General features: G+C 40.7%; 1 protein-coding gene across 8 annotated transcripts in view; it reads right to left on the reverse strand.

Moving 5' to 3' along the window:
* Nucleotides 1–16,176, reverse strand: part of Bclaf1 (BCL2 associated transcription factor 1) — a 30,492-nt gene extending 14,316 nt beyond the window's left edge. For 3 of the 8 annotated variants that reach the window (XR_004943164.1, XR_004943163.1, XR_004943165.1), the window contains exons 1-6: nucleotides 15,806–16,174; nucleotides 7,614–7,674; nucleotides 5,546–5,659; nucleotides 3,804–4,712; nucleotides 1,802–2,467; nucleotides 1,492–1,661 (exon numbers count right to left, since the gene is read on the reverse strand). Coding sequence is in view for 4 of the 8 variants with exons in the window: in XM_036168562.1 (XP_036024455.1) it covers nucleotides 1,492–1,661; nucleotides 1,802–2,467; nucleotides 3,804–4,712; nucleotides 5,546–5,649 (1,849 nt within the window). In the remaining 4 variants the exon portion in view is untranslated. Of the gene's footprint in view, nucleotides 1–1,491; nucleotides 1,662–1,801; nucleotides 2,468–3,803; nucleotides 4,713–5,545; nucleotides 5,660–7,613; nucleotides 7,675–15,805 lie in introns of all 8 variants that reach the window. The other 5 variants (XR_004943166.1, XM_036168563.1, XM_036168562.1 and 2 more) reach the window with 5 other exon arrangements.
* Nucleotides 16,177–16,799: the final 623 nt, after the last annotated feature.

Below are 16,799 nucleotides of genomic sequence, written 5' to 3' on the forward strand. Positions count from 1 at the left end.
ACTTACCGCCCAATATCCAGCACATGTCTCATAACCAATCATTACAACTTGAAACGGCCACTACAAGGGTAGTGCCTCAATCATAATTCCATGAAACCCAGGAATTTGAGCTAGCAACTCAGTTTTTATGCCATTTTTGCCAGGAAGACAGAAGATTCAACTTTGCCTGTATCTTTCAACAGCTATTTTACTTTGAAACATGGATTTTGCCATTTCAAAACATATTCCAGGACCTAGTTACAATGAAAAAGAAAACATCACTGGGCATTTTCAGCTCTATATAAAGTAAGAGCTGTTCAGATCGGTTGCACAACACCAATTATGAAACATAACTACAGATCCTCTAAAAAAAGAAAAAAGAAAAGGAAAAAGGAAAAAAATGTATCAAAATCTGATCTCAAAATTCAACAAAGTGTGGAGACAGGTCAAAAAAAAAGGTTGAAAAAAAGAAAAAAATGTTAATGCTTCCTAGTTTTATGTGCCGCAGTACTATAGTCATAAAGGTCATACTATGGTTCACAAGCTTATCTACAGCCGAACAGCAAGATTCTCTTGTTACCATGCTGACTATAGCCAAAAAGAAATTCATTAACTATTACTCAGTATAAGGAATGTGAGTGACAAATTTCAGCTATTGTGAGTTGTTCATGCGAACAACTTTACAAAAAAAAGAGAGACAGAGACCAACAGCCATCAAGTTTCCTGGGAAAGAACCTGCTAAACACAAAAATAACCAAAGCAAAACTTACCTAATTGACCCTAAACAAAATTGTACCCTAACACCTTTGAAAATTATTAGTAGCTTTTAAACTGAAACTACATACTGGTGAAAATATGAATTCATGACTTCAGCTACAATGAACCCCCCCCCTTTTTTAAAGAACCTAAAGAAATATTACTCTATCTAATTAGTCATTACTCGTATAATCACTAATACAGTTGTAAATTTCTTAAGCTTTTACTGCTTTAAGAATTCTTGACTATTTTAAATAATAAACCAAGAGAACTGAAGTATTAAACAAATTAAGTAGCACAAATTCAGCAACTATTTTCCAATGCCTCAGATTCTTTAAACTATTTACAAATTCTCAGTAAAATAATAGTAACAATACTGCCTAAAGTTGTTATAAACTTATGCACCATGTGTCACCAAGTCATAGGCATACAATGACAGTTCATCTTTAAACAGTCTTCGTCTTCACTTGACATGCAGTATGACATATTTAAATTTTCAGCATTAAACAAACCTGTATTCTACTTTGACATAATACAGATTATTATTTTAACTTCAGCCATTTGGTCATCTTACATTCATTGGTCTCGATGCTAACACTGGTATCTGCTCTACAAAATATTTTCCAAACGTTTAATATTTAATAGAACTGATACATCATATCTGCTAGCTCAATTAACACAGCTATGATTCAACTTAACTCTTTATTTTGCATGCAAGAAAAGTTCACTTTATGATGCTAAATATATTAAGCATACCTTTAACATGATGAACCAAGGATACAATGTGTTGTATAAATGACTCTGAAGTGCTTTTGCTGGCCTGAGGCAACTTAATGTGGTCAAAGATGGATCGGAATTCTTGCTCCTTCTTGACAGAATGGACAAGCGTACTAGCAAGTAGCCTGTCTTTAGTCAAGGATGCTGGCCTAGAATATATCAAAAACAAACACACATACACACACACACAAAATATAGCATTGGTTTGAATGTGTAAATTCCAAGTTCAGAAAAATAATTTTACCATTAACTACCTCTAGATTACTAGCAGGCAGCAATGTGGAATTACCTGTTGGAATCATCAAGAGGAACAGGCGCCATTTTGAGTTTGACTTCAGGACGATGAGAGTCACTGGCTATCATTTTGATCCTAAGTGGGCTCTCCTCTCTGAAGACAGACTTTTCTCGTGTATCTAGATTCTTGTGTAGAGGGGGACTGTAATCAAAGAGGTCTTTGAGCTTTTCAGACTTTACCTGCTCAGGTGACTGTGTTTCTTTCTTTACTGTTATTCTTTCAGAGCCTTTGTCCTCTTCCTTGTGCTTATCTTTTGTAGTGCTAGGCCTCTCCACTATGTATCCAGTCTCTTTCAGTTTGTAATTTTTCTCTTCTCTAAACCCATCATTTTCTCTACTGCCTTTCAGTGAAACTTTGGACTTGTACTTGGGTCCTTCCTCCTCAGTATTCCGATGAGATGAAGTAGCAAAACTTTTCCCCTGATCTGCCAGGACCGATTTCCTAAACTGTCTATAGTCCTCTGTCTCCTCTGTGTCATCCCCTTCGGAATCATTGAATTTCTGTTTTCCGGACTCTTTATCACTGAAGTAATCTAGAACTTCCTGGTCTTCCCAATCTCCCTCCGCCCTGCCTTTCTCTGACCCTTTCTCCTTTGGAGCCTCTTTTTCCCTGGGATTACCCCTATCAAGCAGGAACACTCTAGACTCTTCATCTGTGAACCTGTGAATGAGAAAAGGACAGTAACTCTGGACTGCATTCACTGTATACAATTTGCATATTTAAATGTGCTGTCCAACGAAAGAAAATCATCCTACCAAAAAGTAACCTTTTTTTGTTGTTGTTTTTTTTTTTCCGAGACAGGGTTTCTCTGTGTAGTTTTGGTGCCTGTCCTGGATCTCGCTTTGTAGACCAGGTTGGGCCTCAAACTCACAGAGATCCACCTAATTCTGCCTCCCAAGTGCTGGGATTAAAGGCCTGTACCACTACCACCTAACCTTACTCTTAAAACCATTAAAAGCATTCACACAGAATGTATAAAAGTCTAAAAAGTAAAGCCATCCTCAAAAACTTATTCTCTGCAGTCACCTACCACAAGTTTACACTAACAAATCAAAATTGTAAGCTATACAAATACCTACTAAAATTCAATCTATATTTATGTTCAAATTTTCAGATTTCACTTTTTATATTTTGCAATAGGGTTTCATGTATCCCAGGCTAGTCTCCAACTTTCTATGAAGTGAACCTTCTCTTGAACCTTCTGCCTCCACCTCTCTAATACTAGGATTATAGGTATGTATGTACCACATTTACCTTTTTTTCTATCAATACAAACAAGAGCTTACAGACACTTTAATAATATTAAGTTGAATCAATATTATATTCAATCACAAAATAGCTCGTGTCAAATTTACTCTAAAAAATGACTTCTGGAAATAATATAAGCTAATAACCAGTTCATTGAAAAAAGTTCTAGGTTGCACAGTAAAATCCCATAAACAGCGTATTTGCTCTACTTTCTCATTTTTTAGGCCAATCATACTATATTAAGAGTCAAATTTTCATTAATTTACTAGCATCTCTTTCTGTACTGCTTGAAAATATAATTTAAACAAAGTACTTAAAATGTCATTAGACTCACTGAGAAATATCAAGATGTTTTTTCTAAGTCAGGCAGAATTCACTAAACACTGACAGCTGGATTGTACTATCACATAATAACATGTAATACGACCACACTGTCACATTCTAAAGCAAAAAGGGAAAAAAAAAATCCCTAACACAAAATTGTTTATTTTGAATATATCATTAGTTATCTTAGCTACTTAGTTTTTCCTTGTTTATAACTGTGAACTGACTGAAAATAGCTAACATTAAAACAAAGACTAGAAACATCACCAAACACTTAAAACAAATTAAAACAATTTAGAATTATCAAGTAGGAACAAGTACAAAGAGTTAAACATATACCACAAAGCTATTTTAAAATCATTACTTAAAAATGTTTTTTAAATCATTACTATGATAATATAAATGTCCTACTATGGGTTCTTACCTTTTTAAGAACTTTCCTGTCTTTGCTGTTTCCTGGTCTCCTCCTTCAGGATAGAAAGAGGACCGGCCCCTAGATTCCTCTCTTGGAGCACTCTGTGGTGTGACTGTCTTTGCAGGGCTTCTTCGTGAAGGGATATGATGAATCGGACTATTCTGGGAAGGACTATATCGACTAGACCCATTTCCAACGGAACCAGATCCAGACCTTTCAGGACTGTGCTGAATGGAATGTGAATGCTGAGAAGGGGTATTTTTGGCAGAGTGGACTGTACTAAGCATGGGGGCATCTGAGCAAGAGGAACTCTGACTGGGTGGTGTAGCAATAGGTGAAGGACTATGAGGTGATCTCGGACTATTATCATAAGCTGAAAGGCCAGGCCAAACATCCCCAGATGTGGCAGATTTATTAAACTCATCAATAGACTCAGCTGGATCATGTTCAAATGTATCCTTTGGTTCCTCCTGGGATTTGCTTTTCAAAGGACTCTCTTCTTGGGGTCCCCCTTCAGCTTTTTTGGTTTGTTTTTCCTGAGACCCTCGTCTTTTAGAGACAGGAGATTTGCTATATGGGGACGAAGAACGAGATGATGATGATCTTGGAGACCTAGAGGATCTGTACGACCGTCGAGATCTGCTTCGGGATCTTTGAGAAGAAACGGATCTTCTTTTTGGACTCCTGGAACGTGACCGACCTCGTCTAGGACTCCTAGAATGCCTTCTATTCCAGACAGGTCTATAGCCACCTCGATGGTATCTACCACCTCCTCCTTGATAATACCCTCTACCCCTTCCTCTGTACCCATAAGGCCGTCTCATTCCTCTATTATTCCTGTAATCTCGACGATAATCTCTAGAATAAATACGATCTCTACTACGAGACCTTGAATATGTCCTGGAACGAGACCTAGAACTAAAAATGAAATAAGTATCAATTTAAGAAAAATAAAGTACTTCATTCTACCATTTTAGATAGATCAGGCTGATTAAAACATATATACAAGGTACAATTATAGATACTTAAAAACCTCATTTGTATGAAAATTTACTGTTTCTGGCATGTTTAAAGCTTGTGTCCAAAGTAAACAATGAGAATACAATTATAATAGGCCTTGAGAAAGTAGGCATAGGAAATACGGGAGTGAGTCTCGATATATACAACAGAAGAGTATATAAAACACCTAGGCTGACACTAAAGGTCATAGTGTAATAGAAATTTAAATGGCACCATCAATTACTAATAGAGAAAAAGGAATTATATACAGTGAATACCACTGATATTCAGCAAAGCTGATTATATAAAACATAGAAAAATTACGAACTAGTATTAATTCTCAATAGGCTCTCCTTTCTGTACTATGGATATTATCTGAAGAATGAATCATTTTTAAACAACAGAAAAAGGGAAATCATCCTTTAAAAAACAGACTCAGAAAGAGAAAACCAGAAAACAATAAATATTATGATCAGTGCCAAAGAATTCTTAAAATATCCAGTTCATCTCTTAATACGGAAAAATATAAAGAAGCTCATCATGTGTTAGCACAGTACAGTAAGAATCTCAGAGCTTGAGTCACAGTTGATAACTGGGTTACAACTTGGACAATTCTCAATTTCAATTCTAACGAAGATAAATCCAATCCATGGTGTTTTACTGAGAATGGATACATTAATGGAGTTAGCACTATACACTGTGTTATTAGCTACTATTTCATTAGTCAAAACACCAGAAACATATTAATTCACCTGTATCTCTTCTTTCTAGAATGTGATCTTGATCTTGATCTAGAACTAGATTGAGATCTAGACTTTGATCTTGAAGAATGTGATCTAGAATTGGAGCGGCCCATTTCTTTTCTCCTAATCAAATGAAAAGGAAAAGGGTTAAATCAAACGAAAGGAAAATAGGTTAAATCAATACAGATAAAGATATTTTGATATTTATTTCCTGATGCCACCTAGATTTTTTCAATCATTACTCTTTTCAAATGAATACTTATTAATAAAACAGGTATATTATCTCTAAATAAAAGTTTTCACTTGCATAACAGATACTATATACTCAAGATAAAATATTTCTATGAAATAAACACCTATGCCTGGTACCCGCTGAGGCCGGAAGGTGTTGGGTCTTCCAAAACTAGAGTTACAGGTAGTTGTGAGGTGCTATGTGGGTGCTGGAAACTGCACCCATGTCCTCTGGAAGAATAAGCAGCAAGTGACTTTTTCCATTTTTTTTTTTTCAATTGTTTCTAATCTACATGGTCTACACATCTTTTCAAACTACTACAAAGTTTTTAAACCATCCATGTAACTAACCAGCCCAGGTGGCAGACCTACACTCTTAGCTACTTAGAAGGCTGAAGGAAAAGTATCTCAAGTTCAGAGCCTAACCAGGATAACACCAGCCTGGGCTACTTAGTAAGCCCAGAAAAGGAGAGAGAAGAGGGTTAATGCTACATATAGCTCTGTAGTAGAGTACTTGCTTGGCAAGCATTAGGTCCTAGGTTCAATCCTTAGAGTAAAATAAAAATAAGAACTGAGCATGTAATTGCTTAGCATGCACAAGGTCCATATGGGGTTTGTTTCCCAGCACTTAAGAGGGGGTGGGGCAAATGGAAAACTAAATTCATTAAATTTTTGTTTTATGTGTATGGATGATTTGCCTTCATATGTGGTCTCATACATGCCTGGTACCCGCTGTGGCCGGAAGGCGTCTGGTCTTCCAAAACTATAGAGTTACAGGTAGTTGTGAGGTACTATTTGGGTGCTGGAAACTGCACCCATGTCCTCTGGAAGAGCAAGCAGTAAGTACTTTTAACTGCTGAGCATCTCTCCAGCCTCAATTTATTTTTTTAGTGTAGGTATACAACATGTGTGTGTAGATGAGAAAATGCCACAGTCTACATGTGAAAATCAGACAATTTTATAAAGCTTATAAAGAGTTGGCTCTCTTCTTGCTCCATTCAGTGGGTTGAATCGAGGTTGTCAGGCTTCCACAGCAAGTGTTTTTACTCCTAAGTCATCTTATCTCACCAGCTTCAAGTTCAATGTTAGTCAAGGACCAATTGTATAACTTTCCAAATTTCTTTCTCTCTCTCTCTCTCTCTCTTTTTTTTGGGGGGGGAGACAGGGTTTCTGTGTAGTTTTGGTGCCTGTCCTGGATCTTGCTCAAACTCACAGAGACCCACCTGGCCTGCCTCCCGAGTGGTAGAATTAAAGGCAAGCACCACCACCACCCAGCCAACTTTCCAAATTTCTAACTTATTAGTCAACATAAGTAATCATATCCATAAAACTCAATTTACTAATCTTGTAATTAATTCTCTAATATATTCTAATTCTCATATATTTAAATCTTAACTCTCATTAAATAATTCTGAGGGCACTTACTTATTTAGAGTTTGCTATTATAAAACAGTACTAGAGTACATTATGGAAGATAATATATTGAGCCAAACATGGGGGTGGCACAGGCCTTTAACCCATACTTGGGAGGCAAAGGAAGGTTGATCCCTGTGAGCTCAAGGCTAGCCTGGCCTACATAGTGAGTTCTAGGCCAGCCAGGACTTGGAGGGAGGGGGAGGTGGACCCTGTCTCAAAAAACCCAAAATAAAAAATTGAAAGGTTTTGACCTGAGCATGATGAGAAAGGAGTGTCATGGCAGCACTGGGTATCCATCAAGGCTACAGAACAAGACTGTCTCAAAAACCAGTTTGCATGCAACACTCAATCACTTCATCTGATTCAGGTTGGCAGCCCATTTTCTCAAGTAAGTCAAAAGTAAAACCTATAGAACATGAATGTCATTTACCTTGGGCTTTACGCAGGATCCAGAAGTCAGGGATGTCTCTAAGATACGGCCAAGATTCTTCCTGTAGAGAATGTTATGGGAAATTAAACTCTAAATTCAAATTCCTAGCAAAGATTTTTTAAAAGGAGTTTGAGTTTATGGTAAACTAGATATACACTACTTATAATACATATATTAGGGCTAGCAATAAATTATGTAGCCCAAACCTCCACTCTGGCCTCTCGAGTACTAAATTACAGGCATGCACCTTGCCTGACTTAGGAAACAGTAAACTTTTATCATAACAATTTACATAAGCTGATCATGATGGGAAATAATGCTAGCACTTGCAAAGCTAATTAGGAGGATAGTGATTCTAAGGTTAGCCTGAGCTATTAGCTATGTGACAAAGATGGTTGGAGAATATGGCTCATTGGTTAAGAGCACTGGCTGCTATTCCAGAGGGCTGTTCAATTCCCAGAACCCAGACTGTGGTTCATAACCACCTGCAATCAGTTTCAAGGGATCTGCACCCTCTTCTGGCCTCCAAAAGCACCAAACACAAACCTGGTGCAGACCTAATGTGAACAAAAATAAAATAATTCGACCAACAACAATAACACCTATAATCCACAAATTAGGTCAAGAAGGCAAGAGAGAGTCAGTTAAGTTCATCCTCAGCTATATAGTGAGTTCCAAGCTCCTAGGCTACATGAGATCCTACACAACTGTCAAAACCAAACCTTTCTAGACATAATGCAGCCAAGTATCATGTAACTGATAGCTGATTTCTAATTGTAGCCACCTGACCTTTAGGGAACAAATGTTACTGCATCCAAAGAATCTCAAAATCATCTTCACATATGAAAAAACAGTAAGCAGCCTGAAATTAATAGTCATAATGCTATATTTTTCTAACATCTACAACAGCTCTGCTTATTTTCTTTTTTTGCTTTTCAAGACAGGGCTTCTCTGTGTAGCGTTGGCTGTCCTGGAACTCATCCTCCTGCCTCTGCATCCTGAGTGCTAGGATTAATGGTGTGTACCACCACAGCCCAGCTCTGCTCATTTTCTTAAAACTTCCTATTATCTAAAACCAATTTAAAAAAATTCCTTCAACTGCAACCACAGTAACTTATGGCAAAACCATTCTTATGCAAGTATCAGATTAAACATCTAAGATACAGACAGCAATGACAGAGTCTATAGGGAATCAATACTCCTAAGCTAATTGGCCACTACTATGCAAGTACATTTAATGTTATGCACACTTATCAATACTGAAAAGTTCCAACTTTGTGAATAATATACAGAAATTATCAGTTATATTTAAACAAAGGTCCAAAACCACCAGAACAGAAATTGCTCAGGTTCTTTTTTATTTGTTGGGGCAGGGTGTTTGTTTTTGTTTTTTTATTTTTGAAGGCAGGGTTTCTGTGTAGCCCTGGCCATCCTGGAACTCACTCTGTAGACCAGGCTGGCCTTGAACTCAGAGATCTGCCTTCCTCTGCCTCCCAAGTGCTGGGATTGAAGGTGTGCACCATCACCAGCACCAGAACAGAAATTAAACTAAAGAATATATAACTGTTAAGAGGCCAGCACATAAATAGACTTGAGATACATATACTAAAATAAAAATCCATAAATCTTACTATGTAATCACCAAATTTAAAAATGCTATTTTGGAACTACAAAGAAGAAATAATACAATTAATCGTAACACTCAATAATAGCATCCCACAAATAGCCATTGCCCTTCACCTGCAAAGATTCAGAAAGTAGTGGAACCAAAAACCCAAGTGGACTTTGGCACAAAATTAAATATATTTCTAAAGTTTGTACAAGTTAGGTTTTTTTAAATACCAAAATCCCCAAGTAGATTCTAGAAAAAGTTAACTTTCTAAATCGGGAGCAACGCGGCAGAGTTTGAAGTCCTTGCTGGGCTATCACTTCCCTTGAGTTGAATCCCACAGCACCCATGTAAAATGCTAGTATGATGGTGATGCACACCTGTCATCTGAGAGCTGGGAGGCAGACAGGAGCCCCAGGAGATCACTGTCAAGTCAACCTAGAAAACTGCTGAACTCTAAGTTCCATCAGAGACCTACCTCAGCAAATAAAATTGAGAGCAATAGGGAAATACTCCCAAATCCCCACCCATACACACACAGGTGAGCACAGCCATACTCATATATGCACATACCACACACTACACATTAAACTTTATTCTGGCCGGGCACTCGGGAGGCAGAGGCAGGTGGGTCTGTGTGAGTTCAAGGCCAGCCTGGGCTACCAAGTGAATTCCAAGAAAGGCACAAAGCTACACAGAGAAATCCTGTCTTGAAAAACCAAAACAAAAAAACTATATTCTGACTTAGAAGTCATTATCACTGATTTCACCACTAGAAATAAGAATTTTGGCTAACACTTGACCTAAACATTTCCAAACAGCTAATTTCAATCTGTATATTCATAGAATCAACTGCCAATTCTCCCCAAGTCTCTTTAATCCAAGTCATGACTTTTTTAAGGTCCAAGAAAATGCACACTAAAAAGAGAAAACTAAGGAAAAAAATATGGACTGCAGGCTGCTGAAACCAATGAGCATATATGCTTGTTCAGATACATCCATGAATTCACGCCAAACAGTTTGTGACATCCAATGGTCAGCACTAAAGACTGCGCAAGGGCTGGAAACGTGTACTCTCAGCAATGGAGAGGGAGGAGAATCTTAAATTCCAGGCCAGCCTGAGTTACACAAGAGGATGATAGGAGGAAGAGAACATCAAGTAGTGACAATTACCACACTGGAGGGCTGAAAAAAAAAAAAACAAGAAAAGGTGATGTGTTAACAAGAATGATTAGGAGAACTTTGGTAATGAGGCACCATTTAAGCTAAAGACAAGAAAAGCACAAAGACCCAGAAGGCACAAGGTTCTAGGCAGAGATCCAAACTTGACCTATATGGAACAGAAAGGGTAATTAAGCTGAAGCACTGAGATGAAGAGTTGAGGGTATTAAGTCAAAGGACACGTACAAATGGAACACATTTAATAGCCTCTAGTAGGCCACAGTAAACAATGTAATTCCAGGATTTTCTTTCCTTGTGTGATGTATGCATGTGTGCATGCACGCAGGTGCAAGGCCAGAGGCTGGAATCAGAAAATCTTCTCCAATCAGTTCTCCACAGATCTCATCACCCTTTAGACTGAAGTGACTCACAAACCTCTGCCCACTCCTATCTCCACTCCCTCATACTAGATCACAGGCCTGGCTGTTCAGTTGTGTGCTAGGGATCCAAACTCAGATCCCCAGATTTCTGCAGCAAGCACTATACTGAACTGAGCCCCTCCATCAACCCCACTCCAACTCTGCTGAGGTTTGAGGAGATTCCTAATTATCTGATCTACATTTTCGGGTGCTGCCGTGTAGAGGATAATAACCTAGTAGACAAATCGAACAGTTCAAAGTTAAATATATAGTTATCTAGAAAAGATGGTAGCAAAGTGGGGGACACAGATCCAGAATTTCGTGTCAAGTTACATTTACAATATTCACATATTTGTTTGGAGTGTAGAGTACACAGACTATGAAAGTAAGAAAAACTGATGGAGACCTCAATCTCTAACAGTTTGATACTTACCCATCTGGGAGAAAGACATGTTGGGGACAAAAACAAAGAGAAATGTTTGTGGTTTTTAGGATAGACAGTCACAGACTATAAAAAGTTTGACCCAGAACCTGACTGAATTCCAGACCTCAAAGTCTGTGTTTTGGTCACTGCACTAACAAGTGCCTTTATGGGGCTAAAACTCCAGCATCAATTTTCATCTGCCAAACCAAGGCTGCCTACTGAAAGACTCCAACTGTAAACGGAGAACAAGTTGCCTCATGAATCTTTAGTTCACCACAGTAAGGAACTCAGAAGAGAGTGAGCCAAGTTTTGTCTTTAACTATGAAAGCATGCCTGCTGGTGGTGGCAGTGGTGGCAGCAGCAGGAGCACAGACTTAATCCCAGCACTTAGGAGGTAGAGACAGGCAGAGTTCGAGGCCAGCCTGGTCTACAGAGTGAGTTCCAGGACAGCCAGGGCTACACAGAGAAACCCTGTCTCAAAAAACAAATTAATTGGTTTAATTAAATTAAATCTATAAATTTCTTAGAACCCTTTTTCTTTCAATGTCTAAGATTGGCTAGAAAACAAGTGATTAAAGAAAATGTTCATCAAGCTTGGTGACTTGTAATTACATGGGCTTGTAATTACAGCCTTTGGGAGGCATGAAGGACCACAGGTGTAAGGACCAGCCTGGACTATCAGGTGGATGGATACAGACAGACAGACACAGATAGATAATCTTGATATTAGATAGATGATAGATAGATAGATAGATAGATAGATAGACAGACAGACAGACAGACAGATAAGGATTGACTAGATATGGACAGATAAGACAGACAGATAGATAGGTCAATGGGTTGATCTAGACATGATATCACAATCTGTAAACCCAGTCTCTTGTCCCAGCACTCATGAGGCAGACAAAAGCATCTCAGCAAGTTCAAGGTCAGCTCAGTCTACAATGCAAGTTCTAGGATAATCAGGGCTATTCAATTAGACCTGTCTCAAAACAAAATTTAAAAAAAAAAATCTAAAAGCTGCTCAAAGAATGATTTCAAACTTTTTTTTGTTTTCTGAGACAGTTTCTTTGTGTAGCCTTGCATGTCCTGGAACTAGTTCTGTAGACCATGCTGGCCTCAACTCACAGAAATGCACCTACTTCTGCAAGAGTGTTGGGACTAAAGGTATGCACCACCAGTGCCTATCTGATTTCAAATACATTTAAGCTAAGACTTTATTTAGCATACTAGGACCCAAGTTTAAAGAAAATTATTGCCACTCACATCTTTTAAAATCTGAAAAATACATTGTTTGTATGTAAGTATGTATATTAGGTTCAAATACAGGTATTTGATATAATAGGTATAAAAATCTATTTACAAGTTTACAGCTAAATAATAAATAGAAAAAGCTAAACTAACTCACTGGCACATGGTGTATGCTCAGGCATTAGTTACAATTACTGGTTAGCCTTGTTTGTTACAGGTTTTCTGCAGGCTATCCATAAATTTACTTCAAACAACTCATCTATTTAAGAGTACTCCTGTTTTCAATATGGCATCAACAAGTATTCTAATAAAGTCATTCCAGAAACAATAAAATGTTTGGAATTTTTAAATGTTTCACAGAATGGACAAAAAAAATTGAAGACACAAAATTCTGAAAATTAGTAAGCATAGACAACCAGAACATGGGAGTTTATCTTACTTTTTTGTTTGAGAGAGGGTCTCTCTGTGTAGCCCTAACTGTCCTGAAACTCGATATATAGACCAAGCTAGCTCTGAACTCCTAAGTGCTGAGATTAAAGGTGTAAGTCATGATGCCAGGTTCACTATTTTATTTTTGTACCAGACACTGTCCATAATTTGAAGTGAAACAGGTTAGACACAAACTTTCAGTTTGTTCCAGCTACTTACCCCACCCTTTTTTTAAACATGAACTAAGAACCACAGTGTACTCTAAACCAAGCTGTAGCACAAGCCCTGGCTCATGTGCTCTAATTTTCTACCATTCTGGACTCCATCTACAAAAAACAGAGACATGATGGATCCAGAAAATTAAAGCTTTAGAAATCCCTAAAAAATTAAATGAATGGAGACTAGTACTACTTATAAAGTTCATGGTCAGACTGATTTTCAAAAATCAAGAGTCAAAAATATTAAATGCTTATGACTCAGAGGTAATACTCAGTATTTTTAAGAATGTTTAAGAAGCTAGATACCAATAATACACAAAGTCAGGTCCTCCAACCACTTACAATTACTACCCAGAGATACACTGGTCTGGATTCTCTTACTAACAAATCAAAAAAGTTACACAGCTGATTTCAGCTAGTGCATAGTGTTCAACTAAGGATTTCAAATGTAGGTCCTGCATTCCTAATCCCACGATCTATACACAACTGAAAAACATGTTCTTCACTTCTTTCACACCACAGATAATCTATCTAGTGCAGCTTAGTGTGCTCCCCATATAGACTGTTCAATAATTCAACTAACTAGATGCAAGCCTATCACTGGGCAGTACTTTCACCAAATCGGCTGTCAGGTCCTAAAATTGTTTCCAGAGATAAGGTCATCTCTAGGGATGGGGAGGGAGCTCTGTCGACAGAGCTTTCCAGCATGCACAAAGCCCTGGGTTTGATTCCCACACGGTAACTGCGTTTGGTGGTAGCTCAAGCCTGTTCATTCAACACAGGAAATCTCAGCTGTTTACTATGAACTACGTAGGGACACTCTTCCCATCACTGATACCCTGAATTTGGTTAGGACACAAAAATGCAAATAAACTGCTAAGTCTTTTCTATGTAAAGGTCCTTCATCACCTAACAGTACCCCCAACTAATCCAGTTAGAGCTATCTAGAATGCAAATTCAACGAAGACAAGAAACTTTGTCTGCGTTTCCCTTTTAATATAAAACAAATACATGTGGCAACAGGCTGTAAGTCTGAAGTGACTAATGGTTTTCATCAGTTCTAGGCGCATTTGCTTTCAGTTTGTCTTTTTCAACTCTAATAGAAAATAAAAATTACATAGTAGCCCCGAATTTTGTTTTTTGCAGAAAAGGTTTCTCTGTGTAACGGTCCCGGCTGTCCTGGAACTCGCTCTGTAGACCAGACTGGCGTCGAACTCAAGGAGACCCGCCTGCCTCTGCTTCACAAAAGCTGGGATTAAAGGCGTGCACAACCACCGCCTAGCTCTGATAAACCTAAAATGCTGGGCATTGTGTTGACCGTCTATAACCCAAACACATAAAGAACCCGTAGTTCGAAGCCACTTGGGCTCATAAGGAATCCAATATTCTGGCCAATCCCCAGGTCAAGAAAAATAAATAAATAAATTAATTAATTAATTAACTAATTAATTTAAAAAAAACTCAATAGGGACCAGAAGTAGTGACACAAAACTGTTACCCCACCACTCCCGAAGCTAAGGCAGGAGATTAGCTAAGAGTTCGAGTTCAGCATCGGGCCACCGGGTTACAACCTCAACTTCTTCCTTACCGGTTTACCCCCCCAATCACCGCTGCCGACGTCCCGGGAGTGTAAAGTCTACGGAGTGCCAACTCTTACCAAAAAGGCACGTCAGCAGCTTGCATTACTGGAGAACCGGCCCTTCCTACACGCACCCGTTGGGACCCAAATTTCACTCTCGAAAACACTAACCAGGCACTTTTGACTGCTATAGTCAAAAGTGAACGACTGTCCCCAAACAACAGAGTGAGTTGCTAGGAAACCAAAACGACTCACAAGTGAGGGGGGTGGGGACGTGGGGCGGGGGGGGGGGGGGACGACACTTTCCCGCCAACACCCAGGTGCTGCTGGGCGGTCGGTTACAAACAACAGAGCCGCAGCCTCGACCTGATCACTTCCACCGGGCCTAAACTGGCACGTACCCTAGAGGCGAGGGAGGCAGCTAGCTGAATCGCAACGCAGGAAGCGGTCGATCCGCCCGCTTAACTAACTTTGTCGCAGGTCACCGTTATTTTATCCAGGCCCCGGAAAAGCCAGGCCAGGAAGAAAAGTCACCTCCCCACCCCCCCCCACCCCACCCCACCCCCCCCCACACACACACACTCCCGCCCTCCCTCCCAAGGCCAACGACAAGCCGGCACCCAAGCGAACACACGCGGCCGCGTTGCCATAGGCAGGGGGAAAAGAAAGGAAAGAAGCACGCCTGCGCAGAACCCTGGGTCGGGCGCGCGCAGGAGTCCGGGCCGAAAGGGTGGGGGGTGGGGGGGAGGGGGAGGAGGGTTCGCAAAGGCGTCTGCGCACGCGCACGGGAAGGCCGCACGGTCTCCGGACCCGAGCCAGGTTCGCAGCCCTGCCCGCGCGGCTCGCACAGCTTCCCCATCCCCCACCCCTGCGGCCCATGGCGCCGTAAAAAAATAAATAAAAGTAGAATCAAATAAAAAGACACCCAGGAACTGTTGACGATGACACGCACAGATAACGGCACGGGGTCTCCCAGATTCTTCTCGCCGCCGATCCGTCACCACGCACGGGGGAAAAAAAAAAAAAAAAAGAGTTCTCAATCCCCAACCCTCCCGTCTCCGCGGCGCTTCCTGAGTCACTCCGAACACAGCGCAAGGCCTACCTGACACGCCGAAGCACGAGTTTCGGGATCTATCTCCGTTGTTAACTACACAGCGGCCATTTCCCGACTCCAGGAGGAGACGAAACACCATAGAGGTAGCCTCGACGCGCTAGCTCGGCTCCGTCACTTCCGACTTGGGGCGTGGCCTTCGACGGCCGCTAAGTACCCCGGCAGGCCCCTCCCACCCTTCCGCCCCGGCGCGCCTCTGCAACCGCTGTATGTAGAGAGGGTGCCCGAGGCCTTCTGGGAAGTCGCGTGGCCGATCTCGCGCGAGGATGGGTCGGTGTCGCCTTGCGGCGGGGCGGCCCTCCTGCGTCGGAGCGACGGTGGACGGGAGGGGGTGAGGGTGGGGGACACCGTATCCGCCGGTAACCCGGCCTCGTTTTGAGGAGCTCCTAGAGCGGTTAGCTGACCTGGGGCATTCTGAGACGCCTATCCAGAGCACGCCAGCAGCAGGAAAAGACCGGCACGCCCACGCGGCTCTGTCCGCAGACCCGGAAGCGCCGCGTTTCCCAGACTGTTAAAGGGCTAGACGCGCTTTTTGAGTTGAAAACCGAACGGCTTCGGCTGTCTCCGGAGTCGCTTCGTATTGACTCGGCGGCTCCGGAGACAGGCTCAGGCCGTCCGGGCGATGGCGTCATGGGATGGTTCCTAACTTGCCAGATGCCAAAGCCTGGCCCCCCGGGGCTTTCTCAAGGTTGGTGTGAACGGAACAGTAAAGGACGCGAAGCCTTGAAGTCTGTGCCGACCCGGAAACCGCACACCGTGGCTCGATCGGCCAGAATCGTGAATCTGGTTATAAATGGGCGAGCCAGGGTTGATTGGAAACAAATTACAAAAAAAAAAAAGACCTTTAGCGCGTGTTCTTGCTATTCTTTTCAAAGCTGGACTAGGTGAGGGACTAAAACCGTTACTGCTTTGATGTTTTAGGACTACGTTAAGTTGATTGAAGGATCTCAAGGTTGTAATTAGCAACCTGTCACTTAAATTCCGC

This window comes from Onychomys torridus, chromosome 19 (genome assembly GCF_903995425.1).
Source record: "Onychomys torridus chromosome 19, mOncTor1.1, whole genome shotgun sequence".
Classification (NCBI taxonomy): domain Eukaryota; kingdom Metazoa; phylum Chordata; class Mammalia; order Rodentia; family Cricetidae; genus Onychomys; species Onychomys torridus.